Raw genomic sequence first — 15,592 nt, forward strand, 5'->3', positions numbered from 1 at the left:
AATTTACTTGAAACAGCAGCTTAACTTAAATGCTATTTTAGCTGTTGGCAGAGTTATAATTGATTTATATTTTAAATTTTTTCTTGTTTCGTTTTTGCTTTTTATTTTTCTAAAAATGTTTAGTTTTAGTTTAGTTTTTATTAGCTTCAGTTTAGTTTTAGTCTCTTTAATTAGTATTATGTGGAAAGCATATGGGGGGTGCAAGATTGAGGAAAATTAATATATTAATATATCATAGTGAACTGAATATTACAGTAAAAACATTACTTTTTAAAAGCAGTTGACTCATAGTCTAATTTTTTGTTGTTGTTTTTTTAGTTATTTTTTTTTTTTACATTTAGATTTAGTTCTTAGTTTAGTTTCAGTTAATTATTATAACCTTGGCTATTTGGCTGTATTACAGGTAATTTACGTTAAGCCAGTTTTGATTTTCCCTTCAAGTTCTGCGTGTTTGTTGACCGTGCTTTTACTTTGAAGGTACGGCCGGACATCCTTGTTTACTTTAGCTGCTGGCTTGCTGTTGGCTGGATCCGCTGCTCAACCTGTTTGTTAATCGCGCTGTGTGGCTTATTAACGCCCCGAGTTTATAATAAGCCGGGTTGATTTCTCAGGGGGGGATTTGACTTGCTGTCGCCGGGAGGCGGTAGGTCGATTTTTGAGGACAGATTAAGCAACACGGTGAGCATGTCCTGAGCTCGGAATCAAACTGAGAGGCTTTTCAAATGTAGCTTGTTAGCTAGCTGCGTCGCGTACAGTGTACACACTGCCTTTTTTGTTCTGCTCATGGACAGCCTCTGCATGACAAATTATTACCAGTGTTGAGTGCAGGCAGGGCGCGAAGACAGCGATCGTTTTGTTTGAAAACGTGTCAAGAACTGATCTCCGGTTGTCAGCCACCCACCCCCAGCCCAGCCCCGGGCTAACCCCCGGTCACCGACCGAATTAATGGCCGGAAATCCGAGAAGGGGCGCCGGTCTCATCGGCTTGATGAAGGACGCCTTTCAGCCTCACCAGCAAGCTCTCCAGCCTCACCAGCCCGCAGTGGTCGACAAGAAAATGGTGGAAAAATGCTGGAAACTCATGGATAAGGTACTGACAGTGGCATTTTGGCAATAAATCCTTTACAAGAAAGGGTTTTGAAACAGTAAACGAAAAACTTCTTACTTTACTTTTTTTTGTCTGTAACTCGACATCAGAGACAAATGTAAGGCCACTTTAACTGATTTTCTTTTCTCACATATTGAAAAAAGATTAAGCTCAACTTTTCCATCTGCTCCTTCACTTAGTGTGAAACTGCGGTTATATTGAATCATCACTAATTCCCTTTGCATGACATGAATAACCTCCAGGACATCCACACAGGAAGGTGCTTTGGCCTAAATTTAAACAATAACCTGTAAAGCAGTCTAAACCTGAAGCCCTAAAACTGGAGTACAGTGGTGTCTGATTGTCTAATTGGGGTCATTTCTCCTGAATTAGGTCACATTCATATCCCTGGGAGGACACCCTATATTTAGTATTAGATAAGAAGAGGTGTACATGTTGCAGGGGCAAGGCAAGGTTCTCTATAGTCATTGCAGCCTATTTACTTTCTTTTGCAGTTGGCTATAACTAAAACAGATAGATGAACAGGAAGTACAGAGAGATGGTGAGACAAGAGCTCACAAGATATTAATGCAAGTGAGCTGATGTAGGAAGTAACAGTGCATCAGATAAGAGAGAGTGAACCACGGCATGCATGTGCAGTGTTCTGTGCAGACTCATTTACACCTGTGCTTGTAAATGGCACGTTTGAGGTCAAAAGCTTTCATACCTGGGTGGTATGCTTCAGGGCTGGGTGCTGAAAAGTTTTACTGCCTTGCTGTAAAGTTGTATTGTGGGAATACATTGCCATCAAAGTGGCAAAATGAGGAATCCGAGGGTTTGGGGGAAGGGCTGGATCTGATATAAAGAGTGAGTGTGCAAATGTATGCAAAAAAGAAACAAAACCCTGCTTGCATGCACAGTTGGTCCACAGCAACGTGGCGAAAAGATGCACTTAAATGAATAGTGACAGGTAAAAGTTTCTGGTGAAGTTGATGCAAATTTTAGGTATTTAACGTGTTATTGTACTATGAGCCATTTCATGTTTATGGTCACAATATATTGGGCCTGCAAAGTTATTTGGTGGGTATGGGAGCATAATTGAGTGCAATTTGATAAGTAACCTTAGTAGTCAGGTGATTAGACGGGTAGTAAATGTCCGTCACAGATTAAAGAAGTAGTTCCTGGTCAAACTTTGATCTACAGCTTGTGCCACATTATTCTCCGATTACCGAAAAGACTCTATCAAGAACATTATCATCATAAACATTAGGAAATATTGGCTGAAACTTTAAACCTTGACATCTGTAAGAATGGCAATTTTGTCTGGTAACATCACATTGCAAAAATCGTGACCCAGTTTTATTAGCTTAAAATTTATAGACACATCCATATCCAAACTTGCATGCGATAGCTGATGATCTAGCTGGAAAACTGTCATGAAATCCGTGATGTCTCCTTAAGCGCCCTGAGTATTAAACTGGTTAGTCCTGTATTTAAATGACCTCAGGCTTTTCTCCAGTACCATACTTAGACAAACTTAAAAAATGTTTTACCTTGACTGTGAAATGTGCATTGCCACAGCTAAAGGTTTTAATCCTGTTTGTTTTATTGTTTTTTTTGTTTTTTCGTAGTTTGCAAGTTAAAAATAAAAAAAAATCTCTGAGCCGTTGCATTCTCTGTCCAGGTGGTGCGTCTGTGCCAGAACCCCAAGGTGGCGTTGAAGAACAGCCCGCCCTACATCCTGGACCTTTTGCCGGATACCTACCAGCATTTACGCACCATTCTGTCCAGGTATGAGGGCAAAATGGAAATCCTCGGCGAGAACGAGTATTTCCGCGTGGTCATCGACAACTTGACGAACAAGACGAAGCAGACCATGAGCCTTTTCAAGGAGGCCAAGGAGAGGATGTACGAGGAGAACTCCCAGCCCAGGTAGGCACACGTTATATCCGGACAAAACATGATTCATCTTTGTGGGGGGAAATGGAATATTGCACCAGCAGAAAGCCAGGATGCAGAGCTGTGAAGCAGGGAGAAACATCTGGGTATCCGAATCATGGCACAGTTAAAGAGCTAATCGTTGTTTTTCTTGGCTTCCTATCAATAAAATAATCCCTTAAGCTCATAATAGTACGATAATTCCAGCAGTAAAATATCTCTGCTGACCAAGACCGTCTCTGTCCTATGGAGCACAGAACTGAGCTTTTTCACAGCATCTGTTTTGACATGAAATAGTTGGAAAGCACAGATGTTGATGATCACATTAATAAAGATCGTTACCTAAATAGAATAAAAGCTTCACTAATGGACCACCTTTGTCTGAAGGTCTGCTGTCAGCATTGGCTGAATTTTTTATTTTTATTTTAACCAAAATAAAAAATGGGTGCTTAATGAAAACCTTCCAAACTACCCAAGAAATACAACTCATACTGCGATTTTTTTTTTTTTGTGTGCTATTTTTTTTTTTTTCCATCAGATGATTAAAAAGATAAAAAAGCGGCATGCTTGCACTGCTGTGGAGTCATATGTGAACATCTCTAACTCTGTGCAATTAAAATGACCAGAAAACTACTGGAACTGCTGATGTCATTTAAGCTCTATAACATTAACCTGCAATCTTTTTGTAAATATTAATTTGAAGTACTGAAAAAGTTTGTCTTTTTTCTTGAAATGTTCTTACAAGTTTCCATTGCTGTGATTAAATCAAACCATATGAGGCAAAGTGAACTTTATAGGGAAGTGATTGCACTTTTGCAATCATGTGTACTTCCTCTGCTTCTCAGAAAGTCTTTGCTAAGCAAAAGTTCATCCTTCCTTTTACGCACTAAATTTTATCAAGTGTAAGATGTTCTACACAAACAGCTGTGTTGGCATTAGCAAATACATGTATAGGTCATTGGAAAGCCTTTTAATTGAACCGTCAAAGCTGAGGTCATGCTCAGACGATGTCATAAATATATATATTTTTCTTAAAGTCGTTGCCCAACTGGCTGTGTGCTCAGTATGCGTCTGCGACTTTTGGTTCAGTTTTTTGTCATGTGTCACCTTGTGCCTCTTTTAAACTGATTTACTGTTTAAAGAAACAAAACAAGTTTGGACTAGATTATGCACCCGCACTGGTTTTGTTCAACCCCAATGAGGGTGGACTCACTTCCTCTGAAAAGTAGCGTTTCGTGTAGACTGCTCAAACCAGTTATCTTCAAATGTAAAGCAAACGCAAGTGTAAAAGTCAATTTTCAACATTGCTTCCCTTCTTCTGCAGTTATGTTCATCATTTCAGCTCTAAGTGGACATATTTTTATAAATTTGACACTTGAGTTGACAGGAATGGGGTTAGTTTGTCTGGGAGGTAGTGCAGCCAGCCACAAGTAATTTCACAGAAAGTGCTTTATATGCATTTAACATAGTAACACCAGTTGTTTCAACAGCAGGAAAAGAAAAAAGCGAAGAAGAAAATGTCCAGTTGACTATTGTGTTTGTTGAGAAAGAGGAAAAAATTTAACTGTAGATCCATAAAATGTGCCAGAGGAGAGGGAAATGTACGAGACGAGTGGTACCATCTTTGATTCCGCCTGATTGTTTTGTACTCGAAAGTGCCTGGCTGCTGAAAGCTTCTATTTCTGTGTGCATGCAAGTGTAACTTCCCCTTTTTATTTAAAACCGAACATGGCGTTATAGAAGACTAAAAAGACATTAGGCTGATGATACCTGTAACTAACTTGTTGCTACGGTTTCCTTTCATTGTCTCTCTTCCTTTTGTCTTACTTAGGCGAAACCTTACCAAGCTGTCTCTGATCTTCAGTCACATGCTAGCGGAGTTAAAAGCCATCTTCCCCAATGGCCTATTTCAGGGTGACAACTTCAGGATTACCAAAGCTGATGCTGCTGAATTCTGGAGAAGGTCATTCGGGGACAAGTGAGTTTTTGTTTCAGCTCCGTATTCTTATTCTTGGGTGATGCTCGAATGACTCATATTTCACAGTAATCTTTATTTATGTCATGCTGGCCATCGATTCCAGTTCATCTCTGGCTGAAACAAGCAGTTTTATCTTACTTACTGCTTCCTGCCCCTTGCAAACAAAAAATTTAAACAGAAGTCAGATTACCATATTAGCATAGTCACATTCACGGGCAACATACATACGAAAAGTAAAAAAACACAACAAAAGTGCTGAAACTGAGCATTTATAGCAGTGGGAGGTCTGAGTTTTGGGGTCATGAGTTAAGGCTACGTAAGATGACCTCATGATTTGAAACTTTGACTGTGAGCATCCCAGCCATTTTATTAGGGGCACCTTGCTTCAGAGATGCCTTCATTTTTGTGGCATTGATTCAACAAGGTGCTGGAAACATTCCTTGCAGATTTTGCTCTATAGTGACATGACAGCATCATACGGTTGCTGCCACATACCCAAGTTTCCCTATTGGACTGAGATCCAGTGACTCTGGAGGCCATTTGAATGCTATTGCTTGGATGTTACTTATTGTCATGTTTAGAAAACCAGTTTGATTGGAGCTTTATCACCTGATGTGTTATTCTACTGAAAGCAGCTATCAAAAGATGTTAGAGATGTTTGTGTGGGGAAAATCACAGCAGATCAGCAGTTTATGAAATGCCCAGAGCAGCACCAACAAGCATGTCCCATTCAAAGTCATTTAATCGCTCTTTCTCCCACATTCTGCTCAGTTTGATCTTAAGCAGGCAGTGGTAACCATATACATATGTGTCTGCATGCATAAATGTACTGAGTTGCTGTCATGCTTAGATATTAGTATTAATCAGTAGTTGAACACACGTATCTAATAAAGTCACAGTTGAGTGTGTGTATTTGAGGAAAAGCATACCAGGTCCCCTTTAGTCAACTAAAAATACACCTGTGTATATATTTAGAGTTGTGTCGTTATAAAGGTCTGCTGCTTTGTTAGCTAGGTGTTAGCTTAGCAAATCTGCAATTTTATTACATTTTAGGTTCTGTTTAACCCCAAATTCAGTCTTAACTAATAGTGAAAGGCAATGTTCCCACAACAAACATTTGTTTCCTCTCCCTCCCTTCTACCCAGGACCATAGTGCCATGGAGGACATTTCGGCAGGCTCTTCATGAGTTTCATCCTATTAGCTCAGGTCTGGAGGCCATGGCGCTCAAATCCACTATCGACCTCACCTGTAACGACTACATCTCTGTCTTCGAGTTTGACATCTTTACAAGGCTCTTTCAGGTACGTCACAAAGCATTCAGAGTAGTTCACTGTAAAATTGCACAGTTTGCACTTTAATAACATTTTAGTAAAGGCGGTGAATTACATGATGATGCTTAAATTTTTTTACGGAGTCCAGCTTAATCTCTCCTGTGTAAATGCAGCAGCAGTGTCTGAACCCACTCGGATATGTTTTTCTGTAGTGTTGCCAGCGATCAGAGTTGGTGTTTGTAACTTTATTGCTGCAAACAGATCTTCTGTCCTATATGCATTATAGTCTCATACCTGATTTTTATTGTGAATTCAACTTCAAAACAGCTGATGTACACAACATAAATAAAATGTTTGCATTTGTGAATCTGTGTCTTGTAGCCATGGTCATCTCTTCTAAGGAACTGGAACAGCCTGGCTGTTACACACCCTGGTTATATGGCCTTCTTAACCTACGATGAGGTGAAGGCTCGACTGCACAGGTTCATCCACAAACCTGGCAGGTAGGCCTCACAGATCAGATATATCCTATAATACTTTTGGGGGAAAATCCCTACTGTATTAAATATTTTGTTGCAGCAGTGTGAGTTTGTAGCTGTTGGTTGAAATGACTCTCTCTCACAGCTATATCTTCAGGCTGAGCTGCACTCGGCTGGGCCAGTGGGCAATTGGCTATGTGACAGCTGATGGGAACATCCTGCAGACCATCCCGCATAACAAACCACTCTTCCAAGCACTCATTGATGGATACAGAGAGGGATTGTGAGTCGCATATCATCGGGGTCAATGAACTAGTATTTAGTGTAGATTTATAGCACTACTAAACTGGAAGCTGTCAGGGGAGAGTATTGTCTTTCAGCCTAGTGAGTACATGTTACTTTAGGTTACTGAATTAATAGTGAGGAGGGTGGGGTCTTTGTAGTAGTTCCTCAAAATTTAACAAGAAACCTTACAAGGAACAGGTTAGACAGTGTGGATGAAACGGTGTCACAATCGATGTATAATTCACTAGTTTGTGTCATCCTGCAGAGAAACAAACCTGTTTTTTGTTTTTTTTGTTTTTGTTTGTTTTTTAAGGATTTTATAATGAGAAATTGTTTGGCAGCCTCGATGAATTGTAATTTAAAAAACATGGCGAGGTTGTTGTTTCTTACTGTTGATTTATAAAATCTGAAAATGACATTTTTTTTGTGACTTGGTTGCGTTTCTGTGTGCCGTGGTTCTCCAGCTATCTTTTCCCAGATGGCCGTGCACAGAACCCAGACCTGACAGGGTTGTGTGAACCGTCTCCACAGGACCACATCAAAGTTACTCAGGTTTGTTTCTCATGTGCGCGCATGTTTTTAATGCAGAGAACATATACAGATGCATAAAATGACTGATTTTTAGGAATAAATCTCTACAGGTGACAGTAACATGAGCAGCCGGTGTTGAACGGTCTCCCTCTCTCCCTCGTTTCTCTGTGTAGGAGCAGTACGAGCTCTACTGTGAGATGGGCTCTACATTCCAGCTTTGTAAGATCTGTGCAGAGAACGACAAGGATGTGAAGATCGAGCCGTGCAGACACCTGATGTGCACCTCGTGTCTGACCGCCTGGCAGGTATGACCTTATCTGCCATCTTTCCATTTAAACTATAAACTTTTATTACACTGATTTGAAGCAGCTCAATAAATCCTGACAGGGATCTTCTTTTTCCTGCTGTAGAATTTTCTTTAAATTCAGTTTTTTGTGTTCAACGGTGCCTTTTTAAATAGGTCAATAAATAATAAGTCTTTTTGATTTAGATTCATTCTCAGATTGCAAATGTTTTACTCCACTCTCTGATCTGCATTTTTAAACTTAAGTATAAAGTCTTTTTGTTTATTTTTATTATTAGTAGTAGTTCCTGCAGTAGAGGAGTCGTGTCATGTTCCTCAGTGTAACTGTTGCAGTCCCCAAACTTATGGCTCAAAGAACCGAACGTATAAGATCCCACAGTGCTGCTGAGTTTTAATAATGAAAGTGTGAAACAAAGGGAAGCAAAAGAGATGGGAACTCCGGCTAAAACAAACAAACAAAAGAGGAAGGAGTCCATGAACGAACCACACCACAGACTGTCTGCTTCAGGCTTCACCCCTAAACTACTTTTTTTTTTTTCTTCCTTTTTTAACTAAGAACCAAAAACAAAATCGAAAACAGGCCTGTAGCAACAGAAAGGCAGAGGGGAGGGACAGAGATTCCAGTTACTGACCATCAAGCTTCAGCAGCCAATTGGCACTAAGAATAAATCTAAAGTGAGATCAGGTTAACGAGGGTGCTGATTAAAAACACAACAAGGTGACGACTGGACCAACGCACCGAGGTCACGCGTAGCTGTAACTTTGTTTTATTAACGTTGTCTTACAGTCAGTGAAGCTGAAGCACTTTCTTTTTGTACTTCCTATAATAAAATCCTTCTTGTTACTAACAACTGTATCCTTGTTCTTTTCCTCTTCAAACATAAAAGATTAAATAGACTTTACTGTCTGGGAACATAGACTTGCTAAGAGTGACACAAAGGACTTGTTTGCCATGAGTGAGTGATTAAATGAATTAATTTAATGTTCTGTTTATTCCTGATGGACTTTGGACTTCGGACTTTAGACTTCCTTATACGGAATTTATTTTGATTGTGGTTCACATCAGACAAACAATATAATCGTTATCTTCCCAAGCGCAGTCATGTTGTTCTCACTACTCTGCTTTCAGGACAAAAATGCTCTCCGGGCTAACTTAACAGATTAATTAATCGCAGCATGACTGCACAGTTCTTTAGACATAGTTTTTGTTAAAGTGCTGCTTCTGCAGATCTTTGATGTACAACATTTATTTGACGTCTTCAGTTTTATTTACATTATAATTCATCCTATCCAGGTGACTCTTTTGGTGGTAGTTTTCATGGTTTCCTCCTTCAGCTTTCATTCTTCAAAAGACTTGCAGCTGTAATTTGGGTTTAAATCAAAGCAAACCTTTCACAAATGATGAAAGCTTCAGTCTGCTCCTTTACCTTTACCTCCTAACCTTGCTGTGTATTTCTGTGTGTGTGCATTTCAGGAATCGGAGGGTCAGGGCTGCCCGTTTTGCCGATGTGAGATTAAAGGCACGGAGCCTATTGTAGTGGACCCCTTTCACCCGAAGGCCAGTGGGGCTTCCTTTGCTGGTTTCCAGGGGTCGAGCAGAGCAGAAGCCGCAGGCAACGAAGAGGAAGAGGATGATCGGCTGGAAGACCAGCAACTTGTCATGAGCAGGCTGGCCTGCACCAAAGTAAGACGAGCACGTACATATTTAGATGCTCACTGGGTGCTTTATTAGATGCAGCTGTTCGATTGCTTATTAATGCACATAATTAATCAGGCAATTGCTACAACAACTCAGTAAATGTAGGTAATAGATATGGTGAAGATGACCTGCTTAAGTTCAAGGCGAGCATCAGAAAAGGAATGAAAGGTGATTTAAGTGATCCTTATCGTGTAAATATCTCTGAGGAATATTACAAGCACTTCATCCGCTACAAAATCTGTAAATCGATGTGTGGGTGTGCAGGTGGAGCGCCCTCCGTCTCCAGTGTCTCAGCTGCCTCCGGTGCCTCCGCGACTGGACCTCTTACAGCAGAGGTCCTCCGCCTCCCATAGTGCACTGAGTCAGGGAGCCACAGCCAAAGTAAGTACACGCCTGAGTGCACTAAAGACAAAAGACTTTGAGACCGACTAGCTGTGGAAAAGAATTCAAAGGGTGGAAAAATAGTTTTTTGAAAAACACTTGCATTGGCCAAAGGTGCATTCAAGACTTATTGGTCACTGAAATATTCTCCCTCTGAATAGTGCCTTTAAGAAGAGCCCTGTGCAAACATACACTAAGAAGTTGAACCAGAAGTAATAACTGCTTAATCATATGCAAGTCATATGCAAAGTGTTAGGGCCAACACCTGCTGCTGGGACGCAAACTTCATTACAAAAGCAGTACATTTAGGTCAGAGTAATATCACAAACTAACCACCTCCTTTTACCAGCTTTAACTCACTTTTTATATCAATAAATAAATGTATATGAATATCTAACAAAATAAACATCGAATGAATATCTTCAATAGAAAAGAGCATTTATAGTTTTAGTTGTGATCAAAAGAGCCTGTGAGATAAAGCTTTAATGAGCCCAAGTATATTTTAGTCAATATTTCCTAGAAGCCTTGAAGTTACCACAGTGTGTGTCAGATGTCCATTTGATAGTCAAAAGTAATCATGTGTTAATGTGGCTGCAGGTTCCTGGAAATGATGTGAATGGCTAAGTGTTGGTATTCACAACTGCTCAACTGTTTGCGTGTGACTTAAAGATTAATAGTCACGCCTTTTTATTAAACCTCCAGTGTGCTGCCAGCCCTGCTAACACAATCCGTATGAAGTCCTTGTTATTACCAAAATAAAAGGATGTGTGTGTGTGTGTACTTGAGTCTTCACATTTCTAACAACCAACATCCTGTCCTGTGTCTTCTGACCCAGATGGTAGCCACTCACAGGGACAAGCCCCTACCTCTGCCTCCAGCACTGAGAGAGCTGCCCCCTCCTCCCCCACCGGAGCGCCCCTCCCTGGTCGGCCAGGAATCCAGACTCCAAAGGAGACCCCTCCCCTCCACCCCGGACCAGCCGGCCTGGGCAGCCAACTACATGGTGCCGCGCCCTGCAACAAAGGCCCCGTCGTCCATCCCTCAGAGCAACGGAGCCGGCGCAGAGGGGAGCAAACCGCAGACGGCGATCAATGCCGTGTACTGCCTGGCTGCGAGGTACGGAGCTCTGCTGCATTGAGGTGTAGTAGACAGGAAATAATGTAGTGAGACAAGAACTGATGAGGAGTGAATGGATATTTTTCCATCTTTCTTCCAGACAACTTTGTGAAAAAACAGCTATCGACCTTGCCAGCAGCGTTCTTAACATTTGTTTTTTGTGATGTAATGTAGAGCCACATCAGTGTTCTGATCTATCAAAATGATGCCTTTCATATATTTCCAGAACTAATAAAAATGTCTGTCAGTGTGTTTGCGTTTTGTGTCTGCTTCAGGATTTCTCAAATTTGTCATTTATGACTGATGAGAAAAAACACGCTCTGTGATGTCTACCTTTGCTCAGGTCGTTGCCAGGGTCAGCGGTGTCCAGCGGGGAGAAGCTGTCGTCAGACGGTGAAGATAATGAGTACATGAGTCCCACATCCCTTCCAGCTTCCGGTGCCCCGTGGGTAATAACAGGCTCCTTGGTGCCCCCACCACCAACCCAGGGAAACAACCACAATGACATCAGGTAAATGGAACAACAAGGGGGATGAAGTTGCTTCTATTAGAAGAATGTTTTTTCAGGAAAATGACCTCTAAAGGCTTCTCTGCAGCTGGAACGTATTGACACCTAACATGTGGGTTATTTATTTCCCATATTTTTAGGTTTCTGGATTAGTTTTAGTATTCTGACTCAGTTTTTAAAGGCCAAACATAATCAATGACCAGAAGAAGAACACAGCTTAACAGCATTGAAAGTGTCACAGTGTGAGGCAAACAAATAGACAACACTGACCTGTGCTGAGCCCAGCAGTGTCTCTGGATTTAGACTACAAGTGAAAGAAAATCAGACCCAAAGGGAGCATAAAAATGACACAATTGGTCCCACTGTCGTCTTATTAATGGAGTATGTATAGTGTAAAAGGAAGAACTTTACACCAGATCTGCGTAAGGCTATTAAAAGGTCAGATGACTTGAAGCTCCGGGGTGTGCTGTATTCTGGAACAGGGCTATATGGCGCTGTCTTTAAGGAAAAATATAGATGTTGGGTTGTTGGAAATACCAGCAGATCAACAAACATGCTCAGACCTTCCGGCAGGTAATAAAATGTGCCTATGTGTGTGGTTATGTAATTGTATAGTGAATTGCAGAGAAAAAAACCTCGCTGGGAAAGGTTACAAGTTAATTTCAAACAGTTCTTAGAGTGAAAAGTGAGAAAGTTGGTCTATAAAAAAGTTAAAGTCTGACACACAATAATGCAACGCTCAAATCTGAAGCTGTGTATTTTGTCCAGCAGAGGGCTCTCGAGGTTCCCATTCCTTAGAGAGAACTCTCTTTCACTTATTTGCTGTTTTTCACCTCCTTAAATAATTTAAAGGAGAGTGCTTGAAGATGAAGGCAGCTGCATCTCAGCTTGTCTCTTTGATTAAAATGATGACGGAGTCTAAAATGTAGGAAGAGAATTCGAATGGATAGGAAATCTGCTTAAATTTTAAAACTCGAGAGCTGAAAGTTGTAGTGTGAGCCTACAACGATGCCTTTGCTGGGTCCATGCACGACTAATTAGGCTTAAAATGTGTAATATTTGGAAGCATTCATGCCTCTGTGTGATTGGTGGCTTTTTTTTTTTGTTTGTGTGAAGCAGAGCTAGATGTTTAGCAGTCTATTTGTGATGTTAGCACCTGAAATGATGAGTATTTGATCAGAGGTTTGGTGATATAGCTTACAAAGTGTAGATTCAGTCATTGAGAATATTACCTTCTCTGTTAGGATTCATTTGTGTAAGAGTCAGGCATAAAGGATCGCCAACAATGGCACTTTTTAAAATCTGCTTCTAATACTTTTTCCTTTCTTTTTGTTTATTTTGATCATGTAGTGTTACCATGGTAACTAGACAAAATTTCAGATTATGAGTTAAGTGTAATTGCAAATAAGCCCTGCAAGTCAGCTCAGGATGCAGACTTTCCAGGCACACCGCTCTGTCCCCAACCATATACAGTTCAAACCTGCTGTTTGCAATGGGCATCCAATCAGAAGAAAACTGACTTTAAGGGGATGGTGGCCTGAAAGTATAAATAAAGCATGATTTATTTATTTATTTATTTATTTTTTTAAATCATGGAAAACTATTTGAGTCCAAGAATAAGATTCTTTAAATGAAAATGAGCACAGTTTGTTCCCCTTTAAATGATTCCTCTATCTCTTGGTCTCTCTGTGTGCCTGCAGTGAGGTGGGGGACAGTGACTCTGAGGACCCCCAGGTTTACGAATCCATGTGTAACATCCAGGCCCAGGCCGGCTCGTCGGAGACGACACAGAACTCTGAGCTGGGTAATGTTCTCAGTTTCTTACTTCAGTGTATGGCAAGTGCTTGATCATTGTGGATTACTCACAGTAATCACACTATTTGTTCTAGTAGTAGTGGATAAACTGACATCACAGAATTAAGAATATCAGTGTAAAACCTCATTTTTATTTACATTTTTTTTTCCTCCAAGACCATCCTCAGCATTCAGCTGTTCCGCAGGACAAAAAGGAGGAGGCCAGTGTGGAGGATGTTTACGAGTATGACTTTCCCAGACCAGTGGTCCCTCCTGCCCCCGCCAGAAGAGCCCTGTCGGATATCGGCGGCCCTTCTGCAGCCTTCAGCAATCTCAACATAGACTCTGCAGTAGATCCCAGTATGTGTGGGGTTTTTTTGTTTGTTTTGTTTTGTTTTTTCCCCCTTTTTAATTTCTAATGATCAGCAGGTGGCGAAATTTCTGGTTGTAAAAAGGGAGTTGTGGTCATTAGTTACGTCGTACTGAACACAGCATGATTTATATTTTAATAGTGATCACCAGTATGCTCAGCTTGAGGCTTCAAGATGATGCATGAACAAACCGGTGACATCCAGTTCTCGTGTGCAGGCTGTTGTCCACGGTATTAATGTTGTTTTATTGAGCATTTTTCCTCAGGCTGGAAATAAAACAAAAAGTGCCAAACTATTTTTTTGGCATTGAAGCTAATCACAATTAAAGAAAAATCAAAAAGTCCAAAAAGAAAAGTAGTCTTAGACTCGGTGGACAAATGAATGTTAATTTGAGAAGTAATTAGGTTACATGAATGTAACTTGAAACTTCTTGTTTAACTTTGGCTTCAGCAAATTACTGCTTTAACCACACTGAAATCAGTGATGGAAGTTGCTTTCATAGATACTCTAACCACAACGTGCTGCATGTCAGGCCAGCTTGTGAAACTGCTCAGGCGATTCATGAGGTCAAAGTTACAACAGAATCCATCGTGCCCGGCTTGAAGCTATGTGCTTCTAGATGAACTACAGGTAATTTGGACCAATCAGCCTTCTGTTAGGAAGCCACATTCATTCTAGGAGCAAGTCTCACTGCTTGGCAGTCAGCTTGGTAACAGTTATTTTGAAGCCAGAACTTTAATGTCAGTGATAACCTAAAGGCCTTTTTTCCTGCAAGTTTTATTTCTGTGGCGCATGCTGTGTTTCTTTGCCTTTCACAGACGGTGTTACAGATGATTTAGCCAGTGTTTTAGTTTTTTTCAGAGTGCGTATACTTTCAACAGTTTTTAAGGACTTCCTAAATGTTTCTGTTTCTCAGATGTTTCAGGTTAGCAAATGTCTGTTTATAAAGGGAAATTTTAAATTATTTTTCCCACAAATCATCGACTCATCAGTGCTCATGTGTGAATGTAAATGTGTATGTGACGTGTTTATTTTGTATTTGACTCATCACGTTTCTTATTTTTCTTTCATTTTCTCTCATTTGTTTCAGGTATGTTTGTAGCAGGCGGCGACCCCGAACGTCCTCCAAAACCTCTCCCGCGGCGAGCTAACTCTGACCGACGGCCTCGTCCGTTAAACCGCGAGCCACCTCCGCCGCCGCCAGACCTCCCTGGTCCCTCCTCATCTGCCTCCCCTGTTCCACCTCCGACTATTCCTCCTTCAGGTCCTGGAAGCTTGGCCCTAAACGGGGAGATTGAATGCCTCATATCCCAAGGCTACTCCATCCAGGACATCCAGAAGGCCCTGATGATCGCTCAGAACAACCTTGAGACGGCCAAGAACATCCTGCGCGAGTTTGTCTCCATCCCTTCCACAGCGCACATCGCCACATAGTCACTTTGCGCAGGCTCATCTTCTGTCTCGTCTCTCTCCACTCTGTGCCATTATCATTTACCAAGCACTTTCCTGCAGGGCCACAAGTACTTTCAGAAGGCTTTACTCTGAGGGATGATGCTGCGTTCATGTTATATCTCATCCAAAGCCATTTGTAGTGGGAAAACAGCAACGTGGGGTGGGGTGGGGGGGACTATTGTTAAAGACGATGTCAAGTGGCTGAAATTACAGTCTCAGAATCTCTTTTACTTGTAATATTCATTTGGAGATTGAAGGTTTTGGCCTTAAACGTGAGAGGTCAACTGTAAGTCCGATATGACCTGAACACAGCATAAATGGAGAATCGGAGCCTTTAAAATGGGCTTGCTGTGACCAAGCTGTGACCCTGCTGTGATTCGCTGAGTTAGTTACATGCT

General features: G+C 41.1%; 1 protein-coding gene across 1 annotated transcript; it reads left to right on the top strand.

The window, feature by feature from the left end:
• Positions 1 to 522: 522 nt before the first annotated feature.
• Positions 523 to 15,349, top strand: LOC134636113 (E3 ubiquitin-protein ligase CBL-like). The gene is made up of 15 exons (XM_063485934.1): positions 523 to 1,089; positions 2,771 to 3,018; positions 4,856 to 5,002; positions 6,148 to 6,304; positions 6,656 to 6,777; positions 6,899 to 7,036; positions 7,503 to 7,590; positions 7,743 to 7,874; positions 9,348 to 9,557; positions 9,837 to 9,953; positions 10,789 to 11,069; positions 11,413 to 11,580; positions 13,278 to 13,381; positions 13,549 to 13,731; positions 14,833 to 15,349. Exons 1-15 carry the CDS (start codon positions 946 to 948, stop codon positions 15,174 to 15,176), a joined length of 2,583 nt encoding a protein of 860 aa, XP_063342004.1. The 5' UTR covers positions 523 to 945; the 3' UTR covers positions 15,177 to 15,349.
• Positions 15,350 to 15,592: the final 243 nt, after the last annotated feature.

Source organism: Pelmatolapia mariae, linkage group LG10_11 (genome assembly GCF_036321145.2).
Source record: "Pelmatolapia mariae isolate MD_Pm_ZW linkage group LG10_11, Pm_UMD_F_2, whole genome shotgun sequence".
NCBI lineage: Eukaryota > Metazoa > Chordata > Actinopteri > Cichliformes > Cichlidae > Pelmatolapia > Pelmatolapia mariae.

Coding starts and splice junctions, on each gene's coding strand:
- LOC134636113 (XM_063485934.1), top strand. CDS start 946: ATGGCCGGAAATCCGAGAAGGGGCGCCGGTCTCATCGGCTTGATGAAG. Junction 7,037..7,502: donor GATGGATACAGAGAGGGATT/GTGAGTCGCATA, acceptor GTGGTTCTCCAG/CTATCTTTTCCCAGATGGCC. Junction 9,558..9,836: donor GCAGGCTGGCCTGCACCAAA/GTAAGACGAGCA, acceptor GTGGGTGTGCAG/GTGGAGCGCCCTCCGTCTCC.